Here is a 24,225-nt window from a genome sequence, read left to right as displayed (position 1 = left end):
AGAAATAAACACAATTTGTCCTGATCGCATTGTTATGTTCTGACCATTGGAAATCTTTACCAACTAATGCAATTGCAAATTTATTGTTTTGTTGATGACTCGGCTATCATATAAATAGATTTTATTGTAATTTCACGTCTCATGAATACTATCAATTTATGTTTTTGGAAACATGTAAGTAGTCCTTAAAAGCTTTAAATTACATTTCAAAACTTTCTTGGCCAATTTAGACCTAATTTGGGCATGAAGTCCCTTTAAATTAAAGAAACAGTTGTTATTTTGTTAGGAATAAAGTATTTCTACAAATGTTCAAAGGGCACATTTTTCAGATGTTAAATACACCCATTAGATGTCTGGGATTCAGAGGGTGAATTTATTGGATGTTATATACACCCAATGGGTGCCTAGGGTTCAGTTTGTGAATTTATCTGATATTCCCATTGCTAATGTCTCCTAAACTAGAATGCTTTTGATTTTAAATAGGGATATACTTTACAAGCTGTATTATTGTCATGTTACAAAAAGCATTATCATATTGTTACAGTCAATATATCAGGATGAGTAAATGATACATTTTCTACATGCTGTTCATATAACAATGATATTTATTTATAACATATCAAATAAACCATGATTTTCAATATCTTTTGACATAGACAAGCATGTGGGGAATGTTAATTGCGGTATAAACAATGGAGGATGCCAACAAAACTGTACGGATCTTCTAGGAGGCGGCTTTTATTGTAGTTGTCATGAGGGATTTAAGGTTTCAAAAGATAATAAAAAGTCTTGTGAAGGTAAGTTGTCAACTGTAATTAGGGAACATTGTATTTGAAATTTGAAATTTCACCATTTTTGAAGTATTTAATGATACAGGCATGGGCAGTCAGCAGAAACAAACTTATTGTAAATTCACTGTCTTATGCAAATAGGTCACATAGCAAATTATGCAAATGGAGCATATGTATCATGTCTTTTAAGACATGCAATAAAGATATCGGTATAGAAAATATGTACAGACCATACAGATATCCAATCATTGGTATATAAAATGTACACAGACTATACAGATATCCAAATCATCTGTACAAAAAATGTACACAGACCATACAAATATCTAAATCATCTGTATAGAAAATGTACTCAGACCATACAGATATCCAAATCATTGGTATAGAAAATGTACACAGACCATACAAATATCTAAATCATCTGTATAGAAAATGTACTCAGACCATACAGATATCCAAATCATTGGTATATAAAATGTACATAGACCATACAGATATCCAAATCATTTGTACAGAAAATGTACACAGACCATACAAATATCTAAATCATCTGTACAGAAAATGTACTCAGACCTTACAGATATCCAAATCATTGGTACATGTATATAAAATGTACACAGACCATACATATATCCAAATCATTTGTATAGAAAATGTACTCAGACCATACAGATTTACAAATCATTGGTATAGAGAATGTAAAAAATACAATATACAGTAAAACCTGTCTTGAGAGACCACTGCTATGAGAGACCACCTGTCTTGAGAGACCAGGTTCTCCATGTACAAATTTAGAGATTATATAGTGCTATAACCTGTTATGTGAGACCACCTGTCATGAGAGACCGTTATGTTTTGGCAGAAGGGGTGGTCTTTCAAGACAGGTTCCACTGTAGTTATCTAAACCAGTGATATATAGAATATCATATATATAATAATGATACCTAAATCAGTGGTATATATAAAATGAATACATAAAACAAAGATAATTAAACCACTGGTATATAGAAAATTAAGACAAATATACCTAATCAATGGTATATAGAAGATGAAGAGATAAAAGAAAGATAATTAAATCACTGTATATAGAAATTTAAGGCAAACAATAAAGATACAGTGGAACCCCGCTATAACGCGATGATCGGGGTCCATAAAATCGGATCGCGTTAAAAGCGGGGTCGCGTTAATGCGGGGTTTTACAATATTTAACTTTTTTTCCGAGAACATATACGTGTATACATGTACAATGATCAAAAGTCGGCTTATCATCAGATGAATATTAACTGGAATGCATTAATTAAGATATATTCAAAATAATCGATGGCTAATATATTTATAGGTTATTACTGTGCATTAAAAACATTTACGAATTTTTATTTGTTTGAACGATAATACAGATTGACCGATAATACCAGACTATCGCTATATCATGAAAAGTGTATCAACACCGTATGCTACCGTGCCGTCGTGGCATGCAGTTCATCCATAGTGGATGTAATTTCATTGAAAATCGTACAGATTTAAAATATTCAATAATTTTGTAATAGTCTGAATTTGTCGTGTAAAATATAGGATGAACAAAATATTGAAACCATTTACTTGCCGTCTGATATCGTAAGTCATTGCATGCAGCTATTCCCGGGTCTACATACGGTGTCTGTACAAATTTCATACCGCTAAAATTTTATCATATGCAACAACTGCAAGAATAATTAACAATCAATGCATGATTTCAGCGTGCAAATAACTTTTATTTCAGATTTTGTGAACATCAAAAGAAACGTGAAAACTGCTAAATTAATCGTTGTGCAAAGTGCAAAGTCAGTGTGGTTCCAAATTTAAATTTCGTCATTTCTTGAAAAATATATCCAATGATGTTTGCTTCTTTGCCGTGAACTGTTGGGTTCCAGTAAAGTCAAGAATGTTTCTTAATTGAAGGACTTTGACGGTGTCAACATCTTGTGTTTCCAGCCACCTTAAACTTGTTTCTAAATGTACTACTGCTTCAGACACTTTTGGTGGGGGAGTTGGGGTGCCATCGTCATTGTTATCATTATCGTCACTGGTTTCAGGTTCTGATTGTGCAGCTTCATTCTTCCTGCTGACATTTGTAACAATTTCGTCATCTGATATGTGTTCGTATATAGGGCAGATGTCATCTACTGAATGCCAGTTAAGGATATCATGATGACTGTGCGCGTATTTTTTGAGTGCTTCTTCTGCTAAACGTATGTCGTCTTCAGTGAATCCTGTAAATTCAAGCTCATCGTCACTATCATTTTGTGTCGAGGGCATAAAAGCTGGCCCAAGACCCTTTATCCAGCATCATTCAATGCAGCGTGCAGTGATAGCATCCCAGGCTTTACCTCCAAGGTGACATACTTCTTTTAAGTTGAGTAATGCCAATGATGTGTCGATGGATGCGTTATTATCTGCTACCATTCCCTTTATCATTTCACGGCGATAATTTTGTTTAAATACGGAAATTATGCCTTGGTCAAGTGGCTGGATTTCTGACGTAGTGTTTTTCGGGAGGTACGAAACTTTGATCTTGCCATCACTGCTGACAAGATTTTCCGCTGGGGGGTGGGCAGGGCAATTATCCAGCAGGAGGAGAGCTTTTTCCTCCAGCTTGAGTTTTCGTAAATGAGCCCGAACATCTGGAACGAATGTTTTGTGAAACCAGTCGTCAAATATGGAGCTATTCATCCAAGCATTCTTGCTGTTAGTGTACTGAAATGGAAGTGCCTTCATATTTACATGATGAAAACATCTGGGAGCTTTCGATTTTCCAATCATCAGAGGTCTGACTTTGTGGCTGCCAGACTTGTTAACACAAAATAAGAGAGTCACTCTGTCCTTCCTCTTCTTGAAACCTTCTCGTTTGTGACTGTCAGTCTTGGTTGCAAGGGTGCGATCGGGTAACATTTTATAACATAAACCAGTCTCATCGCAGTTGTAAACTTGGTCGGCTGTGTAGCAACCATCCTCCAGCAACTTTTTAAGCCCAATCGGGTAGGAATTGGCAGCCTCTTTGTCAGCGGAGCGGATTTCCCCAGACACAAGAACTTGGCTGATAGTGTGCCTTTTCTTGAATCTGTCTAGCCAGCCATTACCCGCCTTAAATTTGGAATCATCTCCATTGATACGGCGATCAAATTTCTCTGCTTGGGCTTTCAGAATTGGGCCAGAAATTGGAACACCTTCTGAGCGAGCTTGTACAAACCATTGGTACAAAGCTGAATCTAGGACATTGTCATTAGCTAACTTAACCCTTTTACGCTGTAAACCAGTTTCCTCTTCAAGAATGTTGGGTAGACTACGGAGCTTTCCTTCATCTGTTTTCCACCCTCGCAAAGTGGACTCGCTGATTCCTAGATCTCTGGCAAGCTGAGTTTGTTGTTTGCCCTTCTTTAGTTGATCTAGGGCATACAGTTTCTCTTTAGCAGAAAACGACTTGCATTTTTGAACTTGCTTTTCCATAACAGTAAAATATTTTTTTATATAAGCAAACAACGTACACAGATAAAGCTCGATAACTAAGTAATGAAGGCCTGCAATGGTTACGAATCACTTTTTATATAAAACAAAATTAAGCTGAACAGATGTACAATTTCATACCCTTTTAATGTACAGATAATAAAGTGATATTATTTACTTTCAACTGTTTGTTGTTTGATCACACCGCCAAGCACAGCATACATGTTGGCGGCTTTCGTCCTTTGATGTTTATTAAATTGTGTGACTCTTGTATCAACCACAGCTTTGTCTGCTGCTTGGCTGTGATTGCAGTTAAATAAGAAGCCCATGTTGGCTATTGTTTGAGCAATGACTGTATACAGAATTCATGGAAGACAATCACAAAGACGATTTACTGGCTTTACTCATGGATCCGTAATAAGTAACACTTCCGATAATGTTTACTTCGGCTTAACAATTCAAAAACCTAATGAAACCAGTTTTCTCTTCTAGAGTAGAATACGGAGCTTCACCACAACCTGTTCAAATTGATAAATTTCAGAAGCCAAGCGTTGTACACACTATTTCTCGTACGTTATATATATCGTATTATTTTAGAATTCATACACGATCACTTCTCCAAAATCACTTAAAGAACCTGGATAAATTGTTAAGTTCCGATCGTTTATTATTAAAAGTCATACGCGAATTCTTCCACCAAATTATAATAAACGTTTTACACACTATTTCTCGTACGTTAAACAAATATTTTCACGGTCCGATAAAAATACACGTAAATGAATTTCAAATTTCAGGAACCGTGCCACGATCATATTATTTTAAAAGTCACAACTAATCTCATGCCCAAAATGAAGTTAATTTCTTGTTTTGTTTTTTTTACTTTTCTCCAAATTTTTTTTCTCCATGTGTGAATGAATATACGAAATTTCGGGAGCCATGCTACGACCGCGTTATATCCGAATTCGCGTTATGGCGGGGCGCGTTATAGCAGGGTTCCACTGTACCAAAATCAGTGGTATGTATAAATTTAAAGTAAACAATAAAGACCCCTAAATCAGTAGTATATAAAATTTAAGACAAACAATAAAGATACTAAGTCAGTGGTATATAGAAATTTAAGACAAAAAAGATACCTAAAACAGTGGTATATAGAAATTTAAGACAAACAATAAAGATACCTAAATCAGTGGTATATAGAAATTTAAGACAATGAATATACCTAAAACAGTAGTATACAGAAATTTAAGACAAACACTAAAGATACCTTAAATCAGTGGTATATAGAAATTTAAGACAATATAGATACCTAAATCAGTGGTATATAGAAATTTAAGACAGTAAAGATACCCAAATCAGTGGTATATATAAATTTAAGGCAAACAATAAAGATACCGAAATCGGTGATTTATAGAAATTTAATATAATAAAGATACCTAAATCAGTAGTATATAGAAATTTAAGACAAACAATAAAGATACTAAATCAGTGGTATATAGAAATTTAAGACAATAAATATACCTAAATCAGTGGTATATAGAAATTTAAGACAATAAATATACCTAAATCAGTGGTATATAGAAATTTAAGACAAACAATAAAGATACCTAAATCAGTGATAAATAGAAATTTAAGACAAACAATAAAGATTCCTAAATTAGATGTATATAGATGTGGTATATAAGAGTTGTGCATTTCTGAGAAAGCTCTGTAGTCAAGGAATATTTTATACTGGAGGGGTCAGGGTAACATTGAGATGATGTAGGATTGTATCTGACCATGTATCCTTAAGGTATACATGCTGCCTGTCCACATTATTCCTGACTTGGAACAGAGTACACCTGTGGTATCCATTGAATATCTAATTTTCCTTATTTTCATGTTTCAGATATCGATGAATGTGCATCTTGGGGAAACACCTGTCCACAAATTTGCCATAATGTCAAAGGGTCTTATAAATGTGATTGCATTGAGGGTTTCTCAGATCCCAAAAATCCTGGTGTCTCATGCAAGGCTGTGGGTAAGTAAAGTTTTGGATAATATAACTTGATTATAGTAGTATTCATTAAATCAGTGTCACGGTCCATTGGTTTGGTGTCATTCACCATATAACCTGGTAATAGTGTTAGTCATTAAATCAGTGTCACTGTCCACTGATCCATGTAATTCATCATAGAACCTGATAAGAGTGTTAGTCATTAAATCAGTGTCACTGTACACTGGTCCATGTAATTCATCATATAACCTGATAATAGTGTTAGTCATTAAATCAATGTCACTGTCCACTGGTCCATGTAATTCATCATATAACCTGATTATAGTGTTAGTCATTAAATCAGTGTCACTGTCCACTGATCCATGTAATTCATCATATAACCTGATAAGAGTGTTAGTCATTAAATCAATGTCACTGTCCACTGGTCCATGTAATTCATCATATAACCTGATTATAGTGTTAGTCATTAAATCAGTGTCACTGTCCACTGATCCATGTAATTCATCATATAACCTGATAAGAGTGTTAGTCATTAAATCAATGTCACTGTCCACTGGTCCATGTAATTCATCATATAACCTGATAAGAGTGTTAGTCATTAAATCAGTGTCACTGTCCACTGGTCCATGTAATTCATCATATAACCTGATTATAGTGTTAGTCATTAAATCAGTGTCACTGTCCACTGATCCATATAATTCATCATATAACCTGATAATAGTGTTAGTCATTAAATCAATGTCACTGTCCACTGGTCCATGTAATTCATCATATAACCTGATTATAGTGTTAGTCATTAAATCAGTGTCACTGTCCACTGATCCATGTAATTCATCATATAACCTGATAAGAGTGTTAGTCATTAAATCAGTGTCACTGTCCACTGGTCCATGTAATTCATCATATAACCTGATAAGAGTGTTAGTCATTAAATCAGTGTCACTGTCCACTGGTCCATGTAATTCATCATATAACCTGATTATAGTGTTAGTCATTAAATCAGTGTCACTGTCCACTGATCCATGTAATTCATCATATAACCTGATAAGAGTGTTAGTCATTAAATCAGTGTCACTGTCCACTGGTCAATGTAATTCATCATATAACCTGATTATAGTGTTAGTCATTAAATCAGTGTCACTGTCCACTGGTCCATGTAATTCATCATATAACCTGATAAGAGTGTTAGTCATTAAATCAGTGTCACTGTCCACTGGTCCATGTAATTCATCATATAACCTGATAAGAGTGTTAGTCATTAAATCAATGTCACTGTCCACTGGTCCATGTAATTCATCATATAACCTGATAAGAGTGTTAGTCATTAAATCAGTGTCACTGTCCACTGATCCATGTAATTCATCATATAACCTGATAATAGTGTTAGTCATTAAATCAATGTCACTGTCCACTGATCCATGTAATTCATCATATAACCTGATAAGAGTGTTAGTCATTAAATCAGTGTCACTGTCCACTGGTCCATGTAATTCATCATATAACCTGATAAGAGTGTTAGTCATTAAATCAGTGTCACTGTCCACTGGTCCATGTAATTCATCATATAACCTGATAAGAGTGTTAGTCATTAAATCAATGTCACTGTCCACTGGTCCATGTAATTCATCATATAACCTGATAAGAGTGTTAGTCATTAAATCAGTGTCACTGTCCACTGATCCATGTAATTCATCATATAACCTGATAATAGTGTTAGTCATTAAATCAATGTCACTGTCCACTGATCCATGTAATTCATCATATAACCTGATAAGAGTGTTAGTCATTAAATCAGTGTCACTGTCCACTGGTCCATGTAATTCATCATATAACCTGATAAGAGTGTTAGTCATTAAATCAGTGTCACTGTCCACTGGTCCATGTAATTCATCATATAACCTGATAAGAGTGTTAGTCATTAAATCAGTGTCACTGTCCACTGGTCCATGTAATTCATCATATAACCTGATAAGAGTGTTAGTCATTAAATCAGTGTCACTGTCCACTGATCCATGTAATTCATCATATAACCTGATTATAGTGTTAGTCATTAAATCAGTGTCACTGTCCACTGGTCCATGTAATTCATCATATAACCTGATTATAGTGTTAGTCATTAAATCAGTGTCACTGTCCACTGGTCCATGTAATTCATCATATAACCTGATAAGAGTGTTAGTCATTAAATCAGTGTCACTGTCCACTGGTCCATGTAATTCATCATATAACCTGATTATAGTGTTAGTCATTAAATCAGTGTCACTGTCCACTGATCCATGTAATTCATCATATAACCTGATAATAGTGTTAGTCATTAAATCAATGTCACTGTCCACTGATCCATGTAATTCATCATATAACCTGATTATAGTGTTAGTCATTAAATCAGTGTCACTGTCCACTGGTCCATGTAATTCATCATATAACCTGATTATAGTGTTAGTCATTAAATCAGTGTCACTGTCCACTGGTCCATGTAATTCATCATATAACCTGATAAGAGTGTTAGTCATTAAATCAGTGTCACTGTCCACTGGTCCATGTAATTCATCATATAACCTGATTATAGTGTTAGTCATTAAATCAGTGTCACTGTCCACTGATCCATGTAATTCATCATATAACCTGATAAGAGTGTTAGTCATTAAATCAGTGTCACTGTCCACTGGTCCATGTAATTCTTCATATAACCTGATAAGAGTGTTAGTCATTAAATCAGTGTCACTGTCCACTGATCCATATAATTCATCATATAACCTGATAAGAGTGTTAGTTATTAAATCAGTGTCACTGTCCACTGGTCAATGTAATTCATCATATAACCTGATTATAGTGTTAGTCATTAAATCAATGTCACTGTCCACTGGTCCATGTAATTCATCATATAACCTGATAAGAGTGTTAGTCATTAAATCAATGTCACTGTCCACTGGTCCATGTAATTCATCATATAACCTGATAAGAGTGTTAGTCATTAAATCAATGTCACTGTCCACTGGTCCATGTAATTCATCATATAACCTGATTATAGTGTTAGTCATTAAATCAATGTCACTGTCCACTGGTCCATGTAATTCATCATATAACCTGATAAGAGTGTTAGTCATTAAATCAATGTCACTGTCCACTGGTCCATGTAATTCATCGTATAACCTGATTATAGTGTTAGTCATTAAATCAATGTCAGTGATTATGGTGATAGTCCAATGACACTGTCCATTGTCTAGTGTAATTCATCATCTAGCCTGATTATAGTTTTAGTCTTTATACAATCTTCACTGTCCATTGTTCTGCTGTAGTTCATCATATTCCTTATTATAGTGTTATGACCCTGTGGTCTTACACTAAGTAATCTGATTCCCTAACAGCAAATTTCATCAAATGAATAGAGTCATCCCAATGCTCTCCTGTATCAAATGAATATGACCAAATCATATGTTTCAAAATCGGATGAAGCCTTTCTAAAACCATTATACATTCAGAGTGATAGACAGCAGACTTAAATTGTTGGATCCCCATTGGTGCATAATTTGATGAAAAATCCCAGACATAAATTTTGACCCTTGATCGTACTAGGAAGATTTTAGAAGGCCGAAAAGTGCAAGTAACTTTATCAAAGCTTTCATTATGGTTTTTCTTTTAATCATCCTATAAAGAATTGCTTGTGGAAATCTTTTAGACGTACACATCATGGTCAACAAGTATTGGTCACCTGACCTGGTCATGGGTAATGTACAGTTTACCATTATTCTGCTAAATGGTTTGTCAAATGCAGGAATGAGCCTTGGGTATCTTCTGATTATAACATTTGACAAGTATGACAAGATCTACAGTATTTAGAAACATTGCTTTTAATATTCAGTGAAAAAAGTGATTTAGACCTTGTGATAAATCTTAATGACTTTAAAATGACCATCCAAAAGAGTTTCATGGACTATACTAAGAATTGAGCACTCATCACCAGCACTTAAAGATGTCTCCAATTTTGCATGAGGTCTCCATTTTTTACAAAATAAACTGGTACTTGTATGAGCTCGGTTTTGCTAATAGCCCTTGAAATAAACAAACAGAAAATCTTGGGATCATTTTCGTGTTTGAAACTAATGTGTTTGTCTTTTGTCATGCTGAGCAGAATTGAGAGAATGAGTAGTTAAAAAAGAATCACTTTTGATGGAACAATATCAGGAGTAAATGTTTCCTCATCAAAAGACTGAAGAATAAATGTGTCAGCTAAAGGAATAATTTCTTGGTCATTATCATTCTCAAGAGCTCTTCTTACCTTAGGTGGGTATAAATTAAATAAGGAATTTCAGTCTGGACAAGACCTTAGGTGGGTATAAATTAAATGAGGAATTTCAGTCTTGGCAAGACCATAGGTGGGTATAAATTAAATAAGGAATTTCAGTCTGGACAAGACATTAGGTGGGTATAAATTAAATAAGGAATTTCAGTCTGGACAAGACCTTAGGTGGGTATAAATTAAATAAGGAATTTCAGTCTTGGCAAGACCATAGGTGGGTATAAATTAAATAAGGAATTTCAGTCTGGACAAGACCTTAGGTGGGTATAAATTAAATGAGGAATTTCAGTCTTGGCAAGACCATAGGTGGGTATAAATTAAATAAGGAATTTCAGTCTCGACAAGACATTAGGTGGGTATAAATTAAATAAGGAATTTCAGTCTCGACAAGACCTTAGGTGGGTATAAATTAAATAAGGAATTTCAGTCTTGGCAAGACCATAGGTGGGTATAAATTAAATAAGGAATTTCAGTCTGGACAAGACCTTAGGTGGGTATAAATTAAATAAGGAATTTCAGTCTGGACAAGACCTTAGGTGGGTATAAATTAAATAAGGAATTTCAGTCTCGACAAGACCTTAGGTGGGTATAAATTGAAAAGACCTTAGGTGGGTATAAATTGAATGAGGAATTTCAGTCTTGACAAGACCTTAGGTGGGTATAAATTAAATGAGGAATTTCAGTCTTGACAAGACCTTAGGTGGGTATAAATTAAATAAGGAATTTCAGTCTTGACAAGACCTTAGGTGGGTATAAATTAAATGAGGAATTTCAGTCTTGACAAGACCTTAGGTAGGTATAAATCAAATAAGGAATTTCAGTCTTGACAAGACCTTAGGTGGGTATAAATTAAATAAGGAATTTCAGTCTTGACAAGACCAACCTTTTAATCCAAACAAGGCTTGTCAGATACGAGTGGATTAACCACAGCCTTCTCTCCAGCTAGGGCATTGCCTAGCCATAAATGATTGCCCTCAATGTACAAAGAATACACTGATCAAACAGTCACGGGTCCTGAGACTAAGTCTGGTGCAAATTTACACAATGGAGAGGAACATTAACAAAGCCGCACTTTGGTCCCTGAATAAGAACACTTTCACTAGAAGAAGACTTTTCAGATAAAGACAATGTGCCTGATAATAAAAGACTGTGAGAAGCTCCTGTGTTCCTTAATATTTTAATAGGGACAGGTTTGGTAGAATCACCAATAAGTGATATGGAACCTCTTAACATGAATGGTTTATAATTCTCCATAATAATAGGGTTCGTTTTGACCCAACAAATGTATTTCTTCGATACATGACCATGACCTCTTAGAGATAAGAGCCAATAGCTCTATCCTTTTTCTTAATGCATATTCTTTAGTTTGTGGCAATAAAGATAACGTGTCCTTTTTTCTTGCAAAAGGTGGATGTAGGATGGGATAAGGATTTCTGTTCTGTCTCATCAGAAGTTTAACTCACAAAAGTTGTGCCAGATTGAGATTTGGAAGAACTCATAAGAGACTGAGATGGTTTCTTACCAAAACCTGCTGAGAGGAAAACTTACTGACTAATGATGTTCAAGTAGTATCTTGGAAAGTGTCTATATTTTTTTCATCAAGATAAGTCTTGACATCAATATGGATGCAATTCTTGAACTCTTTAATTAACATGAGTTGTTTAAGGTTTATCATAATCTCTATAAACCATCTTGGCTGTACACCACCTATCAAGCAGTTGTTTATTTTAGCTTGCAAATTTGACATGAGTTTGTCCAGTTTCTTTCTGCAATTCCTAAACCTTTGTTGATAATGCCGCAGGTACAACCTCATAGCTTTTCAAGATACATTCCTGAACCACATCATAATTAGCACTTTGTTTTACTGACAGTGAAGTGTGGACTTCACAAGCTTTTACTGACAGTGAAGTGTGGACTTCACAAGCTTTTACTGACAGTGAAGTGTGGACTTCACAAGCTTTGCTAATAAGGAAGACATTGCAAATAATAAAGTCCAATGCTCTCTTGGCTATTGGAAATATTCAGCAATTTTCTCACACTGGGAACAACATCTTTTTATCAAATTCATTTTCTTTAAAAGGAGGTACTAGCCTGATATTTCTGGTGACATCAAAACCTAACTGGGGGTGGGTGGTCCTTCTGCTTCCCAGTTCTACATCTTCCAGTTTCATTTTAATTTCTCTTTTTCTCTCTGCACTTGTAATTCTGTGTCCTCCTTCTGTATTTGTAGTTTTGTTAGCATTTCTCTCTCTTCTCTACCTCTTTTTTCTTTTAGAATTGACATTTTTGGTTGTATTTCTCTGTCTTCTTTTTCTTTTTGAATTTGCATCAGCACTTGCATTTCATCTCTCTCTCTGTCTTTGGATTTCATTTTTTTGAACTTCCATGATTTGCAATTCCATGATTTATTTCTAATGCTAAATCTTAACTCTATATCCATCTGGTTTTTAATTTCAATTCTTATAATTTAATTTCAGAACCAGATTTTGACGTACTAGTTAAACCAAAAAGTACTTTTATCAAAAATACTTTTTTCCACCAAATACTGTATCAAAATATGATTTATTTCCTTTATAGAAATGATGCTTCTATGTCTGCCATTGAATAGCAGCTGGCATGTTCCAGCAACTTGTCCTTTTTCTGAAGAATTTAACCCAACCTTGGCCAGAGATAACATTGTCCACTCTAGTTGACATTGTCCACTCTAGATGACATTGTCTGCTCTAGATGACATTGTCCACTCTAGATAACATTGTCCACTCTAAATGACCTTGTCCACTCTAGATAATATTGTCCACTCTAGATGACATTGTCCACTCTAGATAACATTGTCCACTCTAGATGACATTGTCCACTCTAGATAACATTGTCCACTCTAGATGACATTGTGAAAACTTGAGAGTTTCACTTAAGATTTCTTAAATATATGAAATTAAAATACTAAGGACTAAGAAAATTATGAAATAAAATAAATGTAAATTAAAAAGTAATTGAATTTCTCTGAAATATACTTAGTTATGAGGATGTAGTATTTTGCAATTCTCGATGGTCTATACTACTGATCTTTGAACTCTCATTTGTAGTTAAACATAATTTAAAGTAACTCTTGTAAAGTTAGTAAGTATGCACAATAGAACTGGTATCCGTTTTGACTTCCTCTTTCTTTTTTGTTTAAAAAATGTGGCAAAATAACTCCTTCATTATGCATCAGTGCTGGATAAGAAAATGTTGCCCTCCAGATCATACTTTTTCTTCCCCACAGTGATGCAAAGAAAATATTATATTGCTGGTAATCTTCTATTTCATTAAAAAGTGTGAAAAAATAACTCCCTAATTATGCATTGGTGTTGAATTGGACAATGCTGCCCCTGACCAGAATTTTCCTGTCCTACATCAATGCAGATGAAAGATATTAATTCTGTTTTATACTGGAAAATCAAGTACCTATTGGTGATTTTTATCGCAAACTATACAAAGATGAACAAAACCCTTGTAGCCAAAAACTCAGCAAGAACTTTACATTTCTTATTCTGCAGTTCAAGACTTTCCAGTGTTTGTCACTATGGGACAGGAAATTCGCCAGTACAGCCGGAAAAAGCAGGAATACAAAGGCACGATTGCATGGGGATTTGACATTTCTGGTCTGGATCTTGACATTGAGAGAAAGTTTATGTACTGGACTGATACAGTTGTGGGCAAAATAAACAGGGCTCCTATCCCCGTAAATCCTAAGTTTGTTGGAATGCCACAGGATCTAGAGTTGTTTGCCTCACGACCGGAAAATATAGCAGTAGATTGGGTAGCAAAGTTAGTAACAGTTTACATAATTACACATATTGCACTTACACATAATTACACATAATTACACATAATTACACATAATTACACATAATTACACATATTGCACTTACACATAATTACACATAATTACACATAATTACACATATTACATACTTAATTGTCATACACAGAAACTTATTGGTAAAATATTTTTCATTTTGTTTTAATTCTTATATCCTCGATGCATTAGATTTGGGTTTAGTTTTTAATGTACGGTTGTCGGAAATGAACACCATACATTGATAGTATAAGTCCAAGGTACAGTGTCGTAACTATTTGAAGTCTTAATGAGATAAGCATATCCATTAAAAGTAGGAAATGTCCAATATTGATAGAAAGACTATTTTTGAAAATAAATTTAGTCTGCTCTACTTTACATATATTGAGATCATATGAATACTTTATGGGTATGATAATGTGGTATATTTCCCTCCATTGGAGACCCTAAAAGTCATCCGGCTGGTGTTCTATGCCATCAAGTATATTTCAAAGGCTTGTCATTTGGTTTCATCCATATGTCAGGTACAGTAATGGTGAATCTTTAAAACTTTAGTGCTCCATGTGAGGACCACCATAATGCTAATAAGTATATATTGATCCCTGTAAGGACCACCATAATGCTGATAAGTATATATTGATCTGTGTGAGGACCACCATAATGCTAATAAGTATCTATTGATCAGTGTGAGGACCACCATAATGCTAATAAGTATCTATTGATCCGTGTGAGGACCACCATAATGCTAATAAGTATCTATTGATCAGTGTGAGGACCACCATAATGCTAATAAGTATCTATTGATCAGCGTGAGGACCACCATAATGCTAATAAGTATCTATTGATCAGTGTGAAGACCACCATAATGCTAATAAGTATCTATTGATCAGTGTGAAGACCACCATAATGCTAATAAGTATCTATTGATCAGTGTGAGGACCACCATAATGCTAATAAGTATCTATTGATCAGTGTGAAGACCACCATAATGCTAATAAGTATATATTGATCAGCGTGAGGACAACCATAATGCTAATAAGTATCTATTGATCCGTGTGAGGACCACCATAATGCTAATAAGTATCTATTGATCAGTGTGAGGACCACCATAATGCTAATAAGTATCTATTGATCAGCGTGAGGACCACCATAATGCTAATAAGTATCTATTGATCAGTGTGAAGACCACCATAATGCTAATAAGTATCTATTGATCAGCGTGAGGACAACCATAATGCTAATAAGTATCTATTGATCAGCGTGAGGACAACCATAATGCTAATAAGTATCTATTGATCAGTGTGAAGACCACCATAATGCTAATAAGTATCTATTGATCAGTGTGAGGACCACCATAATGCTAATAAGTATCTATTGATCCGTGTGAGGACCACCATAATGCTAATAAGTATATATTGATCAGTGTGAGGACCACCATAATGCTAATAATTATCTATTGATCAGTTTGAGGACAAAAATAGAATTGATCAGTGTGATGATAACCAGTGTTAATCAGTTTGAGGACAACCATAATGCTACAAAGTATGAGGATGGCTATAGTGCTAATAAGTGTTAGGATGACCATAGTATATATCAGTGTTAGGATGACTATAGTATAGATCAGTGTTAGGATGACCATACTATTGATCAGTGTTAGGATGACCAAGTATTGATCAGTGTTATGATGACCATACTATTGATCAGTGTTAGGATGACCATACTATTGATCAGTGTTAGGATGACCATACTATTGATCAGTGTTAGGATGCCCATAGCGTAGATCAGTGTTAGGATGACCATACTATTGATCAGTGTTAGGATGACCAAGTATTGATCAGTGTTAGGATGCCCATAGCATAGATCAGTGTTAGGATGACCATAGTATTGATCAGTGTTAGGATAACCATAGTATAGATCAGTGTTAGGATGACCATACTATTGATCAGTGTTAGGATGACCATAGTGTAGATCAGTGTTAGGATGACCATAGTGTAGATCAGTGTTAGGATGACCATACTATTGATCAGTGTTAGGATGACCAAGTATTGATCAGTGTTAGGATGCCCATAGCATAGATCAGTGTTAGGATGACCATACTATTGATCAGTGTTAGGATAACCATAGTATAGATCAGTGTTAGGATGACCATACTATTGATCAGTGTTAGGATGACCATAGCGTAGATCAGTGTTAGGATGCCCATAGTGTAGATCAGTGTTAGGATGACCATACTATTGATCAGTGTTAGGATGACCATACTATTGATCAGTGTTAGGATGCCCATAGCATAGATCAGTGTTAGGATGACCATAGTATTGATCAGTGTTAGGACAACCATAGTATAGATCAGTGTTAGGATGACCATAGTATAGATCAGTGTTAGGATAACCATAGTATAGTCAGTGTTATGATGACCATAGTGTTAATCAGTGTAAGGATGACCATAGTGTTAATCAGTGTAAGGATGACCATAGTGTTAATCAGTGTGAGGATGACCATAGTGTTAATCAGTGTGAGGACGACCATAGTGTTAATCAGTGTAAGGATGACCATAGTGTAAATCAGTGTAAGGATGACCATAGTGTTAATCAGTGTGAGGACAACCATAATGTTAATCAGTGTTAGGATGACCATAGTATAGTCAGTGTTATGATGACCATAGTGTTAATCAGTGTAAGGATGACCATAGTGTTAATCAGTGTGAGGACGACCATAGTGTTAATCAGTGTAAGGATGACCATAGTGTTAATCAGGGTGAGGATGACCATAGTGTTAATCAGGATGAGGATGACCATAGTGTTAATCAGTGTGTGGATGACCATAGTACAATGTGACCCCACTATAACACAGTAGTTGGGAGCCATAGAACTTGGCCGTGTTATAGACTGAACCAGAACCAGGGTATTAGCAACCAGGTCAGTTAGCTGATGAAAATGATGTATGTACCCCAACACAGTTGCAGGGGGGGTAGGTAATAAATGTGGGCATAAAATACATGCTTCATTGGCACAGTTACCATCTTAAATCAATGCACGTTAAATGGGAAATACACTGTGGTGAAAACAGATAAGGCATATATAATATTTTACTTTTTTTAGAGAACCATTAATTGGTACATATACATGTATACTGTTTATATACACATCTCTTATGTATAGCATGAATAGAGTATCAACAACATGTACTCACCCACGAATCTCATCACAAACATTGAATCAACAATGTTAGTAATTCCATCAAAAACATTCACACAGATTCAAAGTATTCAGTAATTTTTTGCACAGGTCATATAGGTCTGAATTCAGTGGATAAACAGCACAATCACGTAATGAATGATGAAGCACATTTACTTCTCAGTACATCCCAAGTTGGTAAAAGTGAGTTTGCATTTTAAGCCACCATTGGTAGCATTCATAAGCACAAACTTTTTCCCTGCAAAAAGGAAACTTTCACAGCACAGTAGACATGTTCTAGTCACTTTGGAAAATGCAAAAATTGATCAGATTCCATAGCTTTTATTTAAGTTTGGTACTGACTTCTTTGAAAAAAGTTTTAAGATTGTAGTCGGCTTTCATTGATGAAATGTGCCTGCGTTATTGAAGTCACTGCTAAAGGTCAGCTTTAGAGAACCAAACAAATGCTCATTTCTTATTGTGGCGGCAACATCAAATAAGTGTATTGCATAATTGAGACTGAAATTTTTCCCATTTGCTTAGTACGTTTTCATAACAGTCAGTGTTACGAAGGTAATGTTTTCTTTGAAATTTCAGCAAACTATTTTATCTGGGTACATTTTTAAGAAAGAAATTGGCTGTTGTTTGGTCAATCATAGTTGCAGTTCCTCCCTGCCTATTGACTAAACCAACAAGTAAGATTTTTTTTTACATTTGTGGTTGTGGAGTGATGCTGCCTTCCACTCAATTTAACAAAGGGTCAACGGGCGATAGAGGCGCAGGTGTTCTGGTCTGATGACAAGGTTTAGTACAGAACATGTGGGTGTTCTGAAGGATTTAATTAAGAGTGGAAAGAAAAGAAACTTTACATCCCATCCACACACAAATGTTAGTCTATGTAAATATGTTAATACTAGCGAGCAGCCGAAAATCTGACGAAAGATAGATTATGAGATAATGCTTCATCCGGTTGATCTCCACTACCGGAAATGTCAACAACAAAAAAGTGGATATCTCACAACATACAGTACTCATGCTCGATGTCAACATAAGCGGATTGTGATATAACCATGCACTGTTAAGCTGGTTTGTCAATATGGACAAAGAAATTGTTTATGTAACAATATATACATTTCAGTGAGTTTTATATCAGGTTTGCAGCTTCCTTTCATGGGGCTTCTGAATTTCTCCACTCCAAACCAATGGTTGTATATGCACGTTTGAACAGCCAACAATTAAAAAAATTGCCAGATGTTATATTTTGCCAGCTATTAGGAAATTAAAATCGCAGTTTGTGACATTGGTGAAGCCCTACATTATCCTAGAATAAACATTTTACACTTTATTTTTCATACTTTTAAGAAGAAAAAACTTTTTGTGTATGAGAAAAATAAATAAAATTTTTTGTGAGGACGAACATTATACTGATCAGGGTGATGATGACCATAGTGTTAATCAGGGTGATGATGACCATAGTGTTAATCAGTGTGACGATGACCATAGTGTTAATCAGTGTTAGGATGACCATAGTGTTAATCAGTGTTAGGATGACCATAGTGTTAATCAGTGTGATGATGACCATAGTGTTAATCAGTGTAAGGATGACCATAGTGTTAATCAGTGTAAGGATGACCATAGTGTGTGAGGATGACCATAGTGTTAATCAGTGTAAGGATGACTATAGTGTTAATCAGTGTAAGGATGACCATAGTGTGTGAGGATGACCATAGTGTTAATCAGTGTAAGGATGACCATAGTGTTGATCAGTGTAAGGATGACCATAGTGTTAATCAGTATGAGGATGACCATAGTGTTAATCAGTGTAAGGATGACCATAGTGTTAATCAGTGTGAGGATGACCATCGTGTTAATCAGTGTGAGGATGACCATAGTGTTAATCAGTGTAAGGATGACCATAGTGTTAATCAGTGTAAGGATGACCATAGTGTTAATCAGTGTGAGGACGACCATAGTGTTAATCAGTGTAAGGATGACCATAGTGTAAATCAGTGTAAGGATGACCATAGTGGTAATTAGTGTAAGAATGACCATAGTGTTAATCAGTGTGAGGATGACCATAGTGTTAATCAGTGTGAGGATGACCATAGTGTTAGTCAGTGTGAGGATGATCAAAGTATTGATCAGTATGAGGACAACCATAGTATTGAACAATGTGAGGATGACCATAGTGCTGATCAGTGTGAGGATGACCATAGTGTTAATCAGTGTGAGGATGACCATAGTGTTAATCAGTGTGAGGATAACCATAGTGCTGATCAGTGTCAGGATGACCATAGTGCTTATCAGTGTCATACATAATCTTTAGTAAATGCACTACATGTAATTGTTGTACTAGAAATGACCAGAATGCATGCTAGCTGGGATTAGTTTATTCCTGTACTAAAAATGACATGAATGTATGCTAACTGGGACTAGTTTATTCCTTTACTAAAAATGACCAGAATGTATGCTAGCTGGGACTAGTTTATTCCTGTACTAAAAATGACCAGAATGTATGCTAGCTGGGACTAGTTTATTCCTGTACTAAAAATGACCAGAATGTATGCTAGCTGGGACTAATTTATTCCTGTACTAAAATTGACCAGAATGTATGCTAGCTGGGACTAGTTTATTCCTCTACTAAAAATGACATGAATGTATGCTAGCTGGGACTAGTTAATTACAGATGCTGTGTTCAGTATCCTGTAACTATTTATGTTCATCCAGATATGCCAAATTATGAATCAGTGATGTTTATCTGTGTGCATTATGCCACATTGTGAATCAGTAATATTTGAGTGCCTTATGCCACATTGTGAATCAGTAATGTTTGAGTGCCTTATGCCACATTGTGAATCAGTAATGTTTGAGTGCCTTATGCCACATTGTGAATCAGTAATGTTTGAGTGCCTTATGCCACATTGTGAATCAGTAATGTTTGAGTGCCTTATGCCACATTGTGAATCAGTAATGCTTATGTGTATGCATTATGCCACATTGGGAATCAGTGATATTTGTGTGCATTATGACACATTGTAAATCTGTGATGTTTATATGTGTGCATTATTCCATGATATGAATCATCAGTGTTTTCAATGAAATTACATTTTTTTGGTTTATAGTTTAAGACAAAATGCTTCCGACTGGAAATGATACATTTATCATTAATATATATGCATGTTTGATGTACAGACATGTATCAATCTACCAACATAATAGGCATGTTTGATGTACAGACATGTATAAATCTACTAATAAAATAAGCATGTTTGATGTACAGACATGTATAAATCTACTAATAAAATAAGCATGTTTGATGTACAGACATGTATCAATCTATCAACATAATAGGCATGTTTGATGTACAGACATGTATAAATCTACTAATAAAATAGGCATGTTTGATGTACAGACATGTATAAATCTACTAATAAAATAGGCATGTTTGATGTACAGACATGTATCAATCTATCAACATAATAGGCATGTTTGATGTACAGACATGTATCAATCTACTAATAAAATAGGCATGTTTGATGTACAGACATGTATGAATCTACTAATAAAATAAGCATGTTTGATGTACAGACATGTATCAATCTATCAACATAATAGGCATGTTTGATGTACAGACATGTATCAATCTACTAATAAAATAAGCATGTTTGATGTACAGACATGTATAAATCTACTAATAAAATAAGCATGTTTGATGTACAGACATGTATCAATCTATCAACATAATAGGCATGTTTGATGTACAGACATGTATCAATCTACTAATAAAATAGGCATGTTTGATGTACAGACATGTATAAATCTACTAATAAAATAAGCATGTTTGATGTACAGACATGTATAAATCTACTAATAAAATAGGCATGTTTGATGTACAGACATGTATCAGTCTACTAATAAAATAAGCATGTTTGATGTACAGACATGTATAAATCTACTAATAAAATAAGCATGTTTGATGTACAGACATGTATCAGTCTACTAATAAAATAAGCATGTTTGATGTACAGACATGTATCAATCCAGTAATAGAATATTTCGTTTCAAAGTTTCGTAAACTTTACCGTTTGTGTCAAAAGAGTTTGTTCCACTGAGGCTTCAGTGACGTTTGATGTGTCAAAATTGAAAAAAAAATATATCTACTAAGTTTAAAACAGTTTGGATGTGAAAACATTTTTAATTTCAGTGTTATGAAAATCCTAAATTTTTTCTAAAATCTGTAAAGTGATAATATGGAGCTTATCTTTGAGATTTTATGTTGGTTTAATTGTAATTTATCTCACGAAAAGTTCTTGACCTTCTCTTTTACAGAAACATATTCTGGACAGATTCTGTTATGAAGACAGTGTCAGTTGCCCTTGATGATGGCCGCTATCAAAAAGTACTCATTAAGGGAAATTTAGACTATCCTTTATCCATTGCTGTTAATCCTAAACTTGGGTATGATATTTTTCGTTTTAAAAATTTTGTCTTAATTATCTAAACTGAATTGAAAGATATTGGCATTTCTGAAAGTTATACCCAGACATGGATTGGCTTCATGATTTCCTGCAATGAAAACAGAATTATGTAGATAAATTTTGGAGCTGGCATTTTAAAATTATCTATCACAGAGACACTGCTGGCATCTTAAAATTATCTATCACAGAGACACTGCTGGCATTTTAAAATTATCTATCACAGAGACACTGCTGGCATCTTAAAATTATCTATCAAAGAGACACAGCAGTAATCCATTTCATTCATGTAACTGTTTTAAATGGAAATACATACAGTTAACAGGCTTCCTCATTTTTAATATATTGTATTTGTTATGCTGTTTGAGAAATATCAATATTTTACATGCTATAGGTATATCAGGTTGTTTTTTTTCAAATGCAGTGTATGATATATATATATATATATATGGATTCCTTTAACTGCAGTGTATAATATAGGCATATGGATTTCTTTAAATGCAGCGTATTATATAGGTATATGGATTTCTTTAATTGTAGTGTATGATATATGTATCTGAATTTCTTTGCAGTGTATAATATAGGCATATTGATTCCTTTAACTGGAATTTATAATATAGGTATATATTCATTTCTTTAATTGCAGTGTATATGGATTTCTTTAACTGCAGTGTATAATATAGGTATATTGATTTCTTTAACTGTGGTGTACAATATATGTATATGGATTTCTTTGCAGTGTATAATATAGGTATATTGATTCCTTTAGCTGCAATGTACAATATAGGTATATGGATTTCTTTAAATGCATTGTATAATATAGGTATATGTATATGGATTTCTTTAACTGCAGTGTATAATATAGGTATATTGATTTCTTTGCTACATAGTAGCTAATGTTTAATTAAATACATCAAAAACTTTGTTTAAACTTGAAAATATAATACAATACCTTTACTGAGCTCAGGTATTTGATGAAAATAATTGACTAAAACTAATATAATAAACCTGAGATGTAGTTAGTCTTGCAGTATACATTGCACATACATTTGATGACGCACCTCACATAGATATTACATAATCTGATACCTTATAACCATACAACTAGGATTACAAAATAGTCACACCAGAATAATCACTGTAAAACTAGGATTACAAAACAGTCACACCATAATAATCATTGTTCAACTACGATTACAAAACAGTCAAACCAGCATAATCACTGTACAACTAAGATTACAAAACAGTCACACTGGCATAGTCACTGCACAGATAGGATTACAAAACGGTCACACCAGCATAATCACTGTACAACTAGGATTATAAAGCAGTCAAACCAGCATAATCACTGTACAACTAGGATTACAAACAGTTGCACCAGCATAATCACAAACACAAACCAACACAATCATATCTGAAACTATATTAAAAACCATATACATAACCATATATTCATACCTCTAATTGTACTTATACATAAAACCTTCTTTATTCTATTTCCATATCATAGACTACTATACTGGACAGATGCTAGTGGTAGAGATCCCAAAATTGAAACATCGTGGATGAGTGGAGAAAATAGGAAAGTTCTCATATCCACACGGCTTGGTCATCCTTCTGGACTTACCATCGACTATTGGATGAATGATCGTGTATTCTGGTGTGACTCCAAAGAAAACCTGCTGGAGTCCATGAACTGGGATGGATCTGATAGAGTAATAGTAACAGCAACAGGTGACTCGTTCTTGTTTCTGTTTTCTCTTTTGCTTACAAAAAAACCTCATTACTTTTTACTCATAGATTCTAATGAAAGGGTTTCAAATGTGGTACAGAGTTTCCATGCTGTATAAAAATGAATGTGAGATACAATGATTAGCAGTGGAAGAGCTTTTTTATGTAGAGTTCATTGAAATCATCAAATAATAACAAGTAGCATCTAGTGATAATTTAACAAGATTAGAATTACCGTGTTAGGATAGATTTCTTTTTTCATGTTGAAAACCAGATGGATTATGAATTCTGCCCAATCTTTTTTTTATCACCTGAAATAGCTTTTATATGTCATGATATTCATCATTAGATAAACTAACATCCATCTAGTATACATATGTAATTTTAATATCAGTTGTTGTTGTTGTTATAGGGTTTAACGCCACTTTTCAGCACACTATAGGC

General features: G+C 34.4%; 1 protein-coding gene across 5 annotated transcripts in view; it reads left to right on the top strand.

Annotated features, from left to right (window-relative positions):
* LOC149790192 (low-density lipoprotein receptor-related protein 2-like) overlaps window positions 1-24,225 on the top strand; it is a 168,150-nt gene that overhangs the window by 127,534 nt on the left and 16,391 nt on the right. For 4 of the 5 annotated variants that reach the window (XM_089972181.1, XM_089972182.1, XM_089972180.1 and 1 more), the window contains 5 exons: window positions 657-797; window positions 6,157-6,288; window positions 14,101-14,371; window positions 21,905-22,033; window positions 23,561-23,784. In XM_089972181.1, the coding sequence (XP_089828307.1) occupies window positions 657-797; window positions 6,157-6,288; window positions 14,101-14,371; window positions 21,905-22,033; window positions 23,561-23,784 (897 nt within the window). Of the gene's footprint in view, window positions 1-656; window positions 798-6,156; window positions 6,289-14,100; window positions 14,372-21,904; window positions 22,034-23,560; window positions 23,785-24,225 lie in introns of those variants that run through there. The other variant, XR_016423814.1, reaches the window with a different exon arrangement.

Source organism: Sinohyriopsis cumingii, chromosome 10 (genome assembly GCF_028554795.1).
Source record: "Sinohyriopsis cumingii isolate HCF-2022 chromosome 10, ASM2855479v2, whole genome shotgun sequence".
Classification (NCBI taxonomy): domain Eukaryota; kingdom Metazoa; phylum Mollusca; class Bivalvia; order Unionida; family Unionidae; genus Sinohyriopsis; species Sinohyriopsis cumingii.
This window is presented reverse-complemented; position numbering and strand designations above follow the sequence as displayed.